Source organism: Tympanuchus pallidicinctus, unplaced genomic scaffold (genome assembly GCF_026119805.1).
Source record: "Tympanuchus pallidicinctus isolate F22 unplaced genomic scaffold, pur_lepc_1.0 scaffold1, whole genome shotgun sequence".
NCBI classification, from domain to species: Eukaryota; Metazoa; Chordata; class Aves; order Galliformes; family Phasianidae; genus Tympanuchus; species Tympanuchus pallidicinctus.
The window spans coordinates 80,693,826-80,706,648 of record NW_026294618.1 but is presented as its reverse complement, the minus strand read 5'-3'; the positions used below and the strand labels follow the sequence as shown (position 1 = coordinate 80,706,648).

Here is a 12,823-nt window from a genome sequence, read left to right as displayed (position 1 = left end):
CCTTCTGTTGCCAGTCTTCTGGGTGGGATGTGGCTAAAAACTCAGTTCAGATGGATGCTGCAGGGGATTTCCCAGAAGATAAGAAGGGAAACATTCTTTTCAGTTGTTTTCTCTGAGCATTATGTCTTGTTTGAAGACAGGTAAAAAACAATCCTGATCGAAAGGAAAGATATCTGCATTCAGAATTTTTAATGGGAAGGGAGATTTACAGACTTGCAGTCCTAGCCACGTAGCCTTCTCATCTTGATTCTATGCGTGTGTGTTTTCTTTCAGAAGCAGTTTGGCATGGATGACTCTAGCTTTAAGGGTCTTCCTACAAAGAATATGCTAGCCCAGCTAATTTTCAGAGCATGACAATCATTAAAGCTCCCATGAGTGAGCTTCCAATACTTTTTTAGCTAATGATTAACCTGAGCCTTCCCCCCTTTCATATGCGGATAAAAATGGGAAATACAGACACTGAAAGCAGCAAGCATGAGTGGTTCCTTTCCTAACTCCATGGACTAAGGGATGTTCAAGTGTGGAATCTGACAAAGAGTTGAGGATTATCAGACAAGGCAGTGAAGGGGCTGATTTTTTAGGGTAAAAAAAGAAAGAGAAACTGTTTTGTGACTAGGCTTTTCTGGATGTTTATGAATTTCATCACTACTTTCACTGCTACCAGCATTGTTTGTGTGGTACAGACGGCTGCAATTGAATGTTGCATTTATTCAGCTCCATAGTCTTCTAAGTTCTGGAGATTCTGTTGTAACCGGAGAGTTTATAGCGTTTTCTTGTACGGAAGTCCAGTGTTGAGTATGGCTTTATTTGTCAGTACTCTCAGAGTCTTTTCATGGCTCTACATTCATATCACTTAATGAGTAAGTCATTAAGCTAGTTTTATTTCAGCTTCCCAGCCTGGAAGACAGTATCTGTCATAGAGGGCTTGTGTCCAACTTCATTTGTTTGACTGAGATCTTTGGATAAAATTGTTTTCATAAGAGGAAGATACTATGATTTACATACTTATTAAGTCATAAATATTCTCTATTTTGGATAGAGAAAAGATGAGGAAGGGTAAAAATTGCCTGTTAGTCTCATTTTTATGGGCATGTTACCCGTATTTTCTGTTAAAAAGATCTCCAGCACAGTAGCTGGGAACACTGGTAAATGATTTCTGGGTGGCCAGGGTAGTACATATCCTGTGAGCGTAAACTAGTAAGTACTGACCAAGAACTGGCAGCAGCAGCATGCCGTTCCTCACAGCACCCAACTGGCAGATCAGCTGGACTCCACTGCTGGTGCTAGGGTATCTCTTTTACCTCCTCCTGGGTGCTATGGTGTTCCAGTTGCTGGAAAAGCAGGCAGAAACCCACTCTCGGGACCAGTTCCACCTGGAGAAGCTCAAGTTCCTGCAGAACTACACGTGCTTGGACAGGCAAGCCCTGGAGCAGTTCATACAGGTAAGAGGAACAGGCTTGCATTATTTTGGCTCAAGCATTATTTTTGCTAGAAGCAATGATACTGTTTTGGCCAAGCATGTCATAAATTTTTCTGCTGTCCACGATGTTAGAGGACCAACTGTCCAGCAGAAAGGCAATATTTTCTCAAGCCCTTTCATGTATCACTTTATTTTAACATATTCATGAACATCCAAAAATTGAAAAACTGCTGATGAACCTTCATGCTACCTTACAATAATTTTAACTTCATGGCTTGTAGCCCTCTCATTAATTATTGCAGGGAATTTTGCATGGGTAGAAAAAGCTCACAAAAAGTAGGTTGTCCTTCTAAGGTACTTCTACCCAAACCTGTGCAAATTCTGCCCTTTCTTTCTACCTGAGATTGTCTATTGCCCATGAATGCATCCACCAGAAGCTGTGTAATTTGTCAATAAGTGCAAAAAAGCTCTTAGCTCTTATTCAGTATGGGTTGTCAATTAATAGCATCTTCAATTACATTTTGATCTATTCCTCAAAGGCTGGAGATGAATTGCAAGCCTTTACTTGGTATTATTATGGACAAATTCTCTTATTCTAGTATTATAAGAGTTGGGCAAAAAATCCTTGAATTATCACTTTCTTCTGAAGAATAAATGGATCTGAGGAAACAGTGAACTTCCAATCAAAAATGGATCAGAAGGCATCTGAATTCTGTCTACAAGGGCAATGATCTGATGACTCCATATTTCTTATGGAATATTTGGCTTTGTCCAAAAAACAACTAGAGTTTTCCAGAACTTGTATGCCTGAAAACATGCCTGTTTCTTTCCAGCTACATCATCTGTTGGAGTTACCTGTCCTTCTCTTCCCTCTGTGGTAATGTCAGTAAAGAGGAAGATTCTGAATCTCACTCTAAACCACACTTGGATTCTTTATAGAATTAAAAGGCTTAGTTAAATCTCTGGTACTCTAGAAAGCTAAGGGAGGATTCACAGATGTCCAGATTCTCTTTCCTCCAGTTGTGCTTTCCTTAGCCCTGCCAGGCCACTCAGACTGTTGCATTTTGCTGCATCGAAGCTGAATCAGATACATTTCACTTGTCAGCTGTTCCAGACAAAACCAGCTGAGGGCACCAAATTATCATACACAGTGCACCAAGCCTAGCGTATTCAGCACATAACCTCCCAGGTGAAAGTGGGGGTGCCCTCTCACTATCATTTATAATCTCTCTTAGGAAATTTGTCCAGCTCTTACTAATATTATGGAATTGAATTCTTTCCAGATTACATCTTTAACTAATGCAGGGGAACAATTTTTTCACTGTACATTTTAACTGTATGGTTAAGGAAACCTGCCCATCATGACAGGTTCCAGCCTAAAAAGTGAGTGTTCATGCGGTGGTGAGACATTTGGCAAAGTTATGAAATTTGTGATGTTTTGTGATGTGGACTTTAAAAGTGACATCTAAGAAAAAAAAGAGGTTCTTGAAATTCCAGCCACTGTGCAGATGGCAACCTGTTTCATTCAGAGGAATCCTCAGGGAGAACAAAGAAACACATTAGTCATTAAGGCAGCTAATAAGATGATACACAACCAGGAGCTAGACCTCTTTTGCACATAGCAGTTTGATCAACTGTTAAGAGTTATCTGGAACAGCTAATCTCCAGATCACAAGAATCTTGATATTGATTAAAAATTACTGGGAACTCGTAGCCAAAAGAGTAATTCATCCTCACTAGTATTTACATGGACAAAGATGAAACAAGCATGCTCCTCATACCCTTCACCACAGATACAAACATGTATTTACACATGCCCAAATTTAAATTTGGAATAAAACGACTACACCAGGGAAGGAAAGGATTTATATGTATTTTTTTAAGGCATAACTTCACTTTATATTCCAAGTTTCATGATTCCAGGGACTTCTTCTCCCCTTAGCCTTTGAGTAGTTATGGAACTGATTCTACTTCAGTGGCCAGTTCTCTGGTGATAAGAGTTCAAGTTCCTGACCAGCTCTATTTCAGAGTTCTGCTACATCAGCATAAGACTCTCTCAGGTCATTTTACTTAAGCTTGCCCTGTTATCTGCACTGTTTACTGCTCTGCTTGCTCAAGATAGAAAGTAATATCTACTTATCTGCTGTATTTTTTTCTGACATTTTTCCTGTTGATGTGTAATGTGTGGCTCATCTTTGCTCCCTTGACCTCTTCTGCCTCAGGTCCTCATGGAAGCATTGGAAAAAGGGGTCAACCTAGAACAAAACTCTACGAATCCCAGTAACTGGGACTTCAGCAATTCTTTCTTTTTTGCAGGAGCTGTTGTCACTACTATAGGTGAGGTACTCTCTTTCCTTGTGAATTGGGGTTTCCTCTAGCTGTACTGCAAATCCCTGAGGAAAATAAAATGAGTGTACAGAATACACCTACAAGATGATCTTGATTACTGCAGGTTATATTTTCTTCTGTGTTTCAGACAATACCTTTTCTTGTGCATTCATGATATCAAACCTGCAAAAATGGCCAAGTGCCTCTTTGGTATGTGTGATATGACTGTATACATGTACAGCAAATTCTGAGGTCGCTTTGAAGTACTCAGTTGCATTCACTACCAAATCAGACTTATGGGAAATCATGGCATTTGTTCAGAATTTTCCACATTAAATGTTCTCTTAGTAGTAGTGAATGCGTAGGGCTCTATGATAAGCTATAGCTATTTGTAGGCAGAATTCACTATGCAAAATCATAGGCCTACAGATCCTTGAAGCTTAATGAAAGTGAGCTTCTAAGCCCAAGAAATGATGGCCTGTAGACCAACTATGAAACCTTTTCTTGTAGCTCTTTTTTTCTTCTGTTCCAGGCTATGGTAACCGGTCTCCAAGCACAGTGGCAGGACAGGTCTTCTGTGTTTTTTATGCCTTATTTGGAGTGCCACTCAACTTGGCCTTCCTTAACCAGTTGGGGAAAGGTCTCAATGCTCATTTGATTACTCTGGAAAGATGGGTGCAAAAGCCAGGCCATGACCAGGTACAGAATGAATCTATCATTTCTTCCCCACTAATAGAAACTATTTTCTCAGAGAGTTAGTGCAGCTACTAGTTTGGATTTCTTTGAGTGTGTTCACATCTTTTTGATGTAAACATTGCCCTCTATATCAGAAAATTGATATGAAATATTTATCTATGAGAGCTTTATAGTATATAATTTGCTTTTTCTAGAGGGACTCCAGGTTTGCATTTTTAAACGCTGATTGAGCAAAACTGTTAAGCAAGCATAGCCTCAGTTTTGAGCAGGGTCTTTAAGTTCTGGTGACTTTAGCAGAACGTATTCATATACACACATTGCTGAATTAAGCTCTTATTATCTAGCCTATGCTAGTATCTAACCCAGAATCTAGGCCTACATTGTGCAAAGACAACTTATTTTTATTGGCCTGCTAATCTGGCTTGAATTACCTTCCCTGATTGTGCCAGTAATTTAGTACTTCCTTCCTTTTTTTTTTTTTCTTTTTTTTTCTTTTTAATGTAAATAAGCCATCCTTCTCTGTAGTTACAGTTTGTTAGTGAGTCACTGAATTAGACCAGATGTATTGGAATACGGGAAACACTGATAATATGAAATATGTGAAGGTCATTTGTAACAAAGTTAGTGCACATTTCTGAGTAAAAGGTTGAATGTATTGACCCCTTTAGATACTGAAAAGGGTGATAGGTATGTTAGATATTTTGAAACATTTCAGATTTGTCTCATGTGTCTTTTTTTCCTCTTTCTCATTTGTATAAGTCACTGAATTACTGCATTCTTTACCTACACAGGGAAAGATTTTCTGATGAAGATATATAGATACCATCAAATGCAGTTAATTTATATAAGCAAAATGTTTTTTAACTGCCTCATCTATGCCTGTTCCTCAGATACATGCAACTCTTCCACCACAAGTGGAATGCTAGTATATCTGGATCTTTCCTGAGATTTTTATTGCAATTTAGGGATGTGATTTTTTTCTTTTTCAAAACTTCAGTTATCACTCAATTTTTGACAGAACTCCTACGAACAGATGAAGCTTTGGAGCTTTACCTGCTTCTTCACTCTGAGGAGCTGCTACTAGGAAACCGTATCACCTCCTTATAAACACAATTTAATTGTGCTTTCGGAAATCAATTAAAATCAATTCTTCATTCCTGACTTACTCTCCTCTACCTTGTATGTTGCTACTAGAAAGTTCTCAAAAGCCAGGACAGTATGTAACATTGTGAATTTCAGAGCTTTCTGCAATCTTCATTATCTAATTAAATGCAATTACACTTCTGGAATAAGCTAAAATGAGAACAGAGATCAACTACAACATGTTGATAAGTAATTCTCAAAATGCTTCGTGAATGAAGTTAAACGATTGCCATGAGTTTCCATCAGACTGTGCAGCACTAGTCAAAAGTTCACCAGAGCCACGACTGTGTCCCGTGGTTACCCATGAGTTCCTGGTCCTCACTCCTTAGATAAAACCACTGAGACGTTCCCCTGTCCATGACCATTCCGTGTATCTATCTGGGCAGCCACATATGTTGTAACTTAGCAGGCCTTAACATCTCCCAAAAGACAGACGTTTGTAATGAGAGACACAGATCTACTCTGTGCTGACAGAAAACAGCCCTGCTCTGAATGCTTCTAAGTTTAAAATAAGAGCAGGCAAACTGACTTCATTCAAATTTCATCCAAACATATTTTTGGCTGAGCTCTTGCAAGCCACTTTATAAATCTTTGGAAGCAGTCACAGCAAAGAGAATCCTAATTTGTTCTTGCCAATCTTTGTATTGTGAGCTTGGTGCTATTCCTTAAAGGCTGGATCCAAGTGATTACAAGAGCATCTCCATTTAAATTGAAAAAGTAAAGTGAACATTTCACTCCTATGGTTGCTATAGTAATTTTGAAAATATGACTCGAGCACACTTCAAAACTCATTGCAAAAAGCTTTAAAACATCTTTATTTTTTTCCCATTTTTGAGATATATACTTTTTTAATTCATGATTGGGTACAATGTCTATGTGAAAGATAAACAGCAAGGTCAGCATGTAGTTCACAGAAGCATTGGTTTATCCTTCTCTTTTTGGACACAGCTCCCAGCAGGAGTAGGTTTGTGCTTTAAGAGCAAAACAGACCCAGAAATTTCCACTTGACAGATGCTCACTGCTGTTTAGCTGATATCTTCCCTTAATCTTTCAGGTGGTTCAGAGACTGGCCATGGCTGTCTTCCTGACTGCAGGGATCTTGCTTTTTCTAGTGTTCCCACCACTGGTTTTCAGTTACGTAGAAGGCTGGAGCTATGGAGAAGGCTTTTACTTCACTTTCATCACCTTGAGCACCATTGGATTTGGGGACTATGTAGTAGGTAATAATGAGGATACACATGGTTAAATTTTATCTTTTTGCCCACATTCTCACCTCAGGGAGAGGAAGTTTTTTTGATATTAGGTATTCTAGTGAAAGCCTAAGTACAGAGAGCATAGATAACTATTCCCCTGTAAATATGGTATGAGAGAGAGAGAGTGCTGATAATAATGAGGTAATACGTGGCATGGGCATTTTTGCTTTTAAGCAGCTAAGCTGAAAGTCACTATATTCATTTGATGTATGACACTGAATACTCATTCAACAATGACTATACCCAAATTGGTATGAATGCGATCCATGGGTGACAGCTGGAATATGAGTGAAATCTCTGAAGTCCTTGAGACATCCTCTCCTAACAGTTATTTGTTTCAGCAAGTGCCTACCATTCCCAATACAAAAATCTGTAAAATATGAAACTCTCAGTACTGACAGTGGGAAGAATATTACAAACAACCCCTACAGAGCTGTGGAAATAAATGAACCGCTGTGAGAGTATGTAGTCTTCAAAGATCTAGGCTGAAACTTAGCAATAGAAACATATGAGGTATCTTTCTATGCACTAAATGGATGGCTGTGGTCCTGCATCAATATTAGCTGCACCGATTAATCATTTTGTGTAAATACCAAATCAGGGGTTAACATTTCCATAAGCACTTAAAATGGCTGCACTTTCCAAAAAGTATACTCCAAATGATTCTGAATGCTGGCTAATGAAGTATGTCACAATACAAAAGTTAATGCGTACATCCCTGTGATACAATACCAAATATTTAAAATCAGATGAGATCTCATGTGGGTTGCTTGAGTAAAATTTGGCTAATGTAGATTCAGCAGTAGATTTCTAGCATGTTTTTTTCTTTGTCAGCAGTTGGAAACACTCAGTTTTGTTCTGTTCTGATTAACTTTAGATTTTTCTCTTTTTATTATATAGCCTTAGCTCCAGAGATTTTATGCCAACTTTTCAAAGCTAAATCTGAGATTTGGAGCAAGAGGAAAAATAATAATAATGCCCCTAAATTACACAAACTTGTTAAGTTTATACGTCTGTGTGGGGAAGGGGAAGTTATGACTTTGTGTGTTGTCTATCAGACCAAAGCAGTCAAGATTAACACGTAAGGTTTCCTGGATTTTTCAGGCACAAACCCAAACAAGCACTACATCCCACTCTACAGAAGTCTAACTGCAATTTGGATCGTTTTTGGCTTGGCCTGGCTGGCCTTGGTCTTCAATGTGGGAGCTCATTTGATGGAAAAATTCCTTCAGCTCAAGTGGCACAAGCCTGACTTAAGCTTGACAGAAGGATCCCCAACCAAACCATGAACCCGAGCAGACCAGGATCCACGTGAACAAAGTACATAGAGAACTCTTGAGGGAGCATCTTTCATCTGCATCTCACACTAAGGAGGCTCTGTGGATTAAGGTTAAAAGTACATGTTGCAGACAGTTTCTGGAGGAAGAAACTTTTACACACACTGTCAAGGCATCAGTCAATTAAGACCTTCAGAGAAGTAAGCATGCATGGTAAAGCAACTGTCCCACATTCATTTTGTACTTCTCTCCCAACAAAGGCAACTTCCCTTGAAATAATCAATTACTGCCCTTTCCCTTTTAGTATCAAAATCCTGATCTTAGGGTCATTCATATTCAAAAAATCCAAGGTGAGTGCCTCCCAGTTCCCATGAGAAGTGTTGTCATTAAGAATAACTGGTGGATAAAGTCAGGTTCTGAAGTCCTATTTCATTTCCAATTAGAAAACAAAGATAACCCCAGAGATAACAATGGCAAAGACCACCAGTTTAATGGCATCCATTCAGTTAAGATTTGTTTGATATCATCTAAAACTAGAGGTTTTCATGTAAAATGATAACACTTCTTTCATTCCTGAGCTAACATGCTTCTCTCTTAAATTGTGTAGAACTTTTGTGTCTGTCCAGCACCAGCTAAACTGTTACGTTTCCATTTGGAGTTAAATGACAGGTCAGAGAAGGTCCTTACCAGAGTTCATTTCAAAGGCACCTGAATACAATACGTTAAACTAAATGTCAGTGCAAACAAACTTCCTTATTTCCAGTCAGATCACTATTATTACAGTCCGGCATTTTCTTGGACTAGTTCAGTGAGGAACTATCATGCACAGTATAGGTCTGATGCTGTTCATTTACCTCTCAAGAAGGCTGATAGGCTCTTATGTTAAATCTGATCCTCAGTCATTCATGTGGCATTGGCAGAGGAACAGAGAGATTGCTTTTATCAGTTATCATAAGCCAAAAGTAACAGCAGCCATCTCCAAAGAGACAAAAAAGCCACAGAAGTTTGCCCAGGAAGCTCATAGCAGGCTTGCCGCTGAGATATGAAACTGTAGTCATGCTTCATATTAAGTAAGCTGTGGAAACTTGATTAAGCAATTGTGTGTTCATTCTGAGCATCATACTAGATTGTTTGTAATCATCACTAACACCTTCTGTGGATATGCTTGTAATAATGTACATGCTGCTATTTGTTCAGTGTGTCTTATTAACCACCAACTAATCCATTTAAAATTCACATTAAGTGGAACTTTAATGTAAAGTGTGAATGAAATATGAATGGGCATGCAGACTAACCCCAAGATAGTCTTTGGCTGGCAGGCTACAGTAGTATCAGATGTCAACATTCCAGCAGATATTTTGATATTTCATTTTAGGGAATTGTCCATAAAACGTGTAGATACTTGTGTGTAGATTCCAAATCTCTTCTCACATACTTGCTGTCCTAGACTTTCATTTCTGAGGAGAGTCCAGCAGGCTCTTGCATCTGGCTCAGTGCTTGTTTGCTTTCTTCAGTGCTAATTACTGACTCCTGCTCAGTGCAGCTTGGATGTCAAATCTGAAATGCCAGCATGTAAGAATGCCATCCATATCTTATTCAATTGATCTGAAAACTGAGCTCTCAAATGCTTATCCATCTGAGATTTCCTTCACATCTTACCACTACTTACTTCACAGATTTTATCTCAATCTCCGCATTGATCTTCCTCAACAGTTCCCATAAATTTGTGCAACAGTTTTTTTTGTAGCCTGGTAGCATACAGCTTTATCCTGTCTGGCTTTTTGTATCTTCACAAATCTCCTGAGAAACATGCTTTCTCGATATCCTCTCTTCTTAGCAATAATGTTTGTGTAGGCACTTGATAGCATCATCACCATCACTATACCCTATACCTCTCTTGTGTCATAAGACACTTCTGGCCCACTTGTGTGAAAGCCAAAGCTAAATTCTGCTGACCTTCATATCCGGTCAGTTTCTTTCACCTCTCCTTTTTCCATGCCACCTTGCTTTATCTAATCACAGCCAGCCATAAAACATGCAGTAGTCTAAAGGTAATGATACAAACTGTTTTATAACATGTTGCATGCCATAAAAAGTGATAATGAGGTTTATCAGAGAAACAAAGCATGTGTGGACTACTTACTGGTAAAGAGTTTGTTAAAACCTTTCTTAGTTGACATCCAACAGCACAGAGTTTGAGCTCATTTTACCTCACCCCCCAAATTGCTCCTATACTTTGTACTGCTTTTGCAAAGCAGCAGCATGATGAGACTACCTTCTGAAATTTTTGCTTTACTGCTTTTAGCAAGGCTGACAGTAGCTGCAGTAATTCACAAGCTGCCTGCCAGAAGACTCAATAAATGAAAAAATAAAACCAAAAAACCACCAGAAAAAAAAAGAAAAAAATAGCATATGGCCACTTTGTGGGGGGGAGGGACGGGAAGAGAGAGAGAGAAGATACTGCATTATGCAAGCGACAAAAAATTCTTGCATGCTCTCAATTTTTTCAAGATCCTGAAGTCCTAAGGGTCATGCATATCCATAATCATCCTTCTTTGAGATACACACTTCTGGAAGCTTTAGCCCAGTTTTTGTGCATGGTTGGATCAAGTGCTTTAATACCCATCCTCTAACAAAAAGATGGTCAACAAGGATCATCTGAATAGCTAAGAGAGAGAATCTGTGGAAGAACTGTGTGATTGTAAGCGCTTACCAAGAGCCAGAGGAGTGCTCAACAAGACTCTTGTTCCTTTAACAACTCACTTTACCTGTGGTGCAACCCTACACAGAATGGATCTTGCACAACAAGCTATGAGATGCTCAGCTTAACTGCATGAACACCAGCACTTCTGAAGCCTATTTGCTCAGCCTTGAAGCCTGTGGCAGAAGCAGTGCCAATATCCCATTGATGAAGTCGAGGAGCAGCACATTGTACTAAGCGACTATCACAAACAGAACAGGGCAAAAATCAAACCTCCTTTCAGGTTTATACATATCCTTTAACCCAAGCAAGCCCTTCCTCATCCACCAATGCATTGTAACCTTCCAGACAGCACAAAATCATCATCTGCAGATATTTGAGCCACTCTCGACATAAACTAGAAGGCTAACATATGTGTATCCCTTCCAGATGTATGCAGGTCACTTCAAAAGTAATGCCTGCTATTTTTTTCCATGGAAACTAGTTGAACGAGCAAATTCTCAGTTATAAAACACTATTTTTCAGCACAGTCACCAACAATAGCTATGCATTTTTACCAGCAATGAACAAGAACATGCATGCTGGAATCATAAACTTCTGTGCCAGTGGAAGTGACCACTGCTGAAATAAACAACCCACTGCCTCACTACACTCACATCCTCTGTTTGGTCTCCAGAAATGTTCATCAAGTATCAGAAGATGCCAGTGGGTGTCATTTCATGTCATTCCACACTGAAGAATTCAGACACACCTTTGCTTCATACACACTTTCATGCCAGATGCCTTTGTGTCAGACTGTGCCTCTGCTGCCATCTGTCACATGGCAACAGCATATTATGGGATATTGGTGGGAAGGTTCAACTTTTTTCTGCCGTATTACCAATATCTGTCCCTGATGCTGTGGGCCAACACAAAAAAAATAGGAGGCATTACTTTTGGAGCAACCCCTTTACAATACATTTACTAATTGCAAAGTGACATTCCTGAGAACAGTCATGAAAATTAACCAGACATTGTGTTCAAATGTTATGTCATTCTTCCAAGATATATTGTGAATTTTAATCTCTTCCTCCCCAGACCCCTTCTAGCAAGCACATGCCCGATGCCCTGGGTTTTCATGCAGTCCTACAGCTGCAAACCCTGAGCCTCGCCTATAATTTGTTTTACAATATTTGAGTGTAAACGTTAGTCAGATATGTTCTATGTAGTAGTGTGCTTTATACAAACTGATTTTAATGTGGTTATAATGTGAAAATTCTCTACTTCTGTATCTTGAAAGAAGGAAAACAGTATATCTGCTTTTTAGTTTCTTTATATCTTTTCTTTCTCTGGTGTATTATTTGTGGGATTTTTTTTTTCTTTTTTTTTTCAGTTTATGCATCATTCAGTAATGAAGACATTGAAAAGGCAAAATTAAGCAGCAAGTATTTTGGTTTTTTGCTTGTTTGTTTTTAGGCTGTGTTGATGACATATCCTGAGCAGGAATTGGTACATCTTACAGTGTTTTACCAGTGAAACTTTGTCAGTCTTATGGTGGCAGAACCTTGCATGTGCAATTCTGAATCTTATCAGAAAGACTGTGAGCTTATGATACACAGCCTAAAGCATCCCCCAAAAAACATCAACACTTTAGCAGACCTGTCCCAGTGCTGCAATAAATGTTTGAGCACTGTCTAGGATTGTTCAGTTCAGAAAAGAGGAGGCTCAGGGGAGACCTTATCTCTGTCTTCAATTGCCTGAAGGGAGGTTGTGGCAAGGTGGGGATCAGCCTCTTAGTTAACAGTGATAGGACAAGAGGTAATGACCTTAAGTTGTGTCGAGGAAGTTCAGGCTGGGTATTAGGAAAAATTAGGAGCAGTGAGGTGCTGGTATGGGCTACCCAGGGATGTGGTGCAGTCACCATCCCTGGAGGTGTTCAACAGTTGTGCGGATGTAGCATGAACAAACATAGCCAGTGGGCATAGTGGGGTGAGCTCAAGGCCAGACGAAATGATCTTAGAGGTCT

General features: G+C 39.2%; 1 protein-coding gene across 1 annotated transcript; it reads left to right on the top strand.

Moving 5' to 3' along the window:
* Nucleotides 1–1,229: 1,229 nt before the first annotated feature.
* LOC128079341 (potassium channel subfamily K member 16-like) lies at nt 1,230–8,341 on the top strand. The gene is made up of 5 exons (XM_052680436.1): nt 1,230–1,442; nt 3,643–3,757; nt 4,281–4,447; nt 6,642–6,807; nt 7,945–8,341. Exons 1-5 carry the CDS (start codon nt 1,230–1,232, stop codon nt 8,127–8,129), a joined length of 846 nt encoding a protein of 281 aa, XP_052536396.1. The 3' UTR covers nt 8,130–8,341.
* The last annotated feature ends 4,482 nt before the right edge of the window (nt 8,342–12,823 follow it).

Coding starts and splice junctions, on each gene's coding strand:
- LOC128079341 (XM_052680436.1), top strand. CDS start 1,230: ATGCCGTTCCTCACAGCACCCAACTGGCAGATCAGCTGGACTCCACTG. Junction 3,758..4,280: donor AGCTGTTGTCACTACTATAG/GTGAGGTACTCT, acceptor CTTCTGTTCCAG/GCTATGGTAACCGGTCTCCA. Junction 6,808..7,944: donor ATTTGGGGACTATGTAGTAG/GTAATAATGAGG, acceptor TGGATTTTTCAG/GCACAAACCCAAACAAGCAC.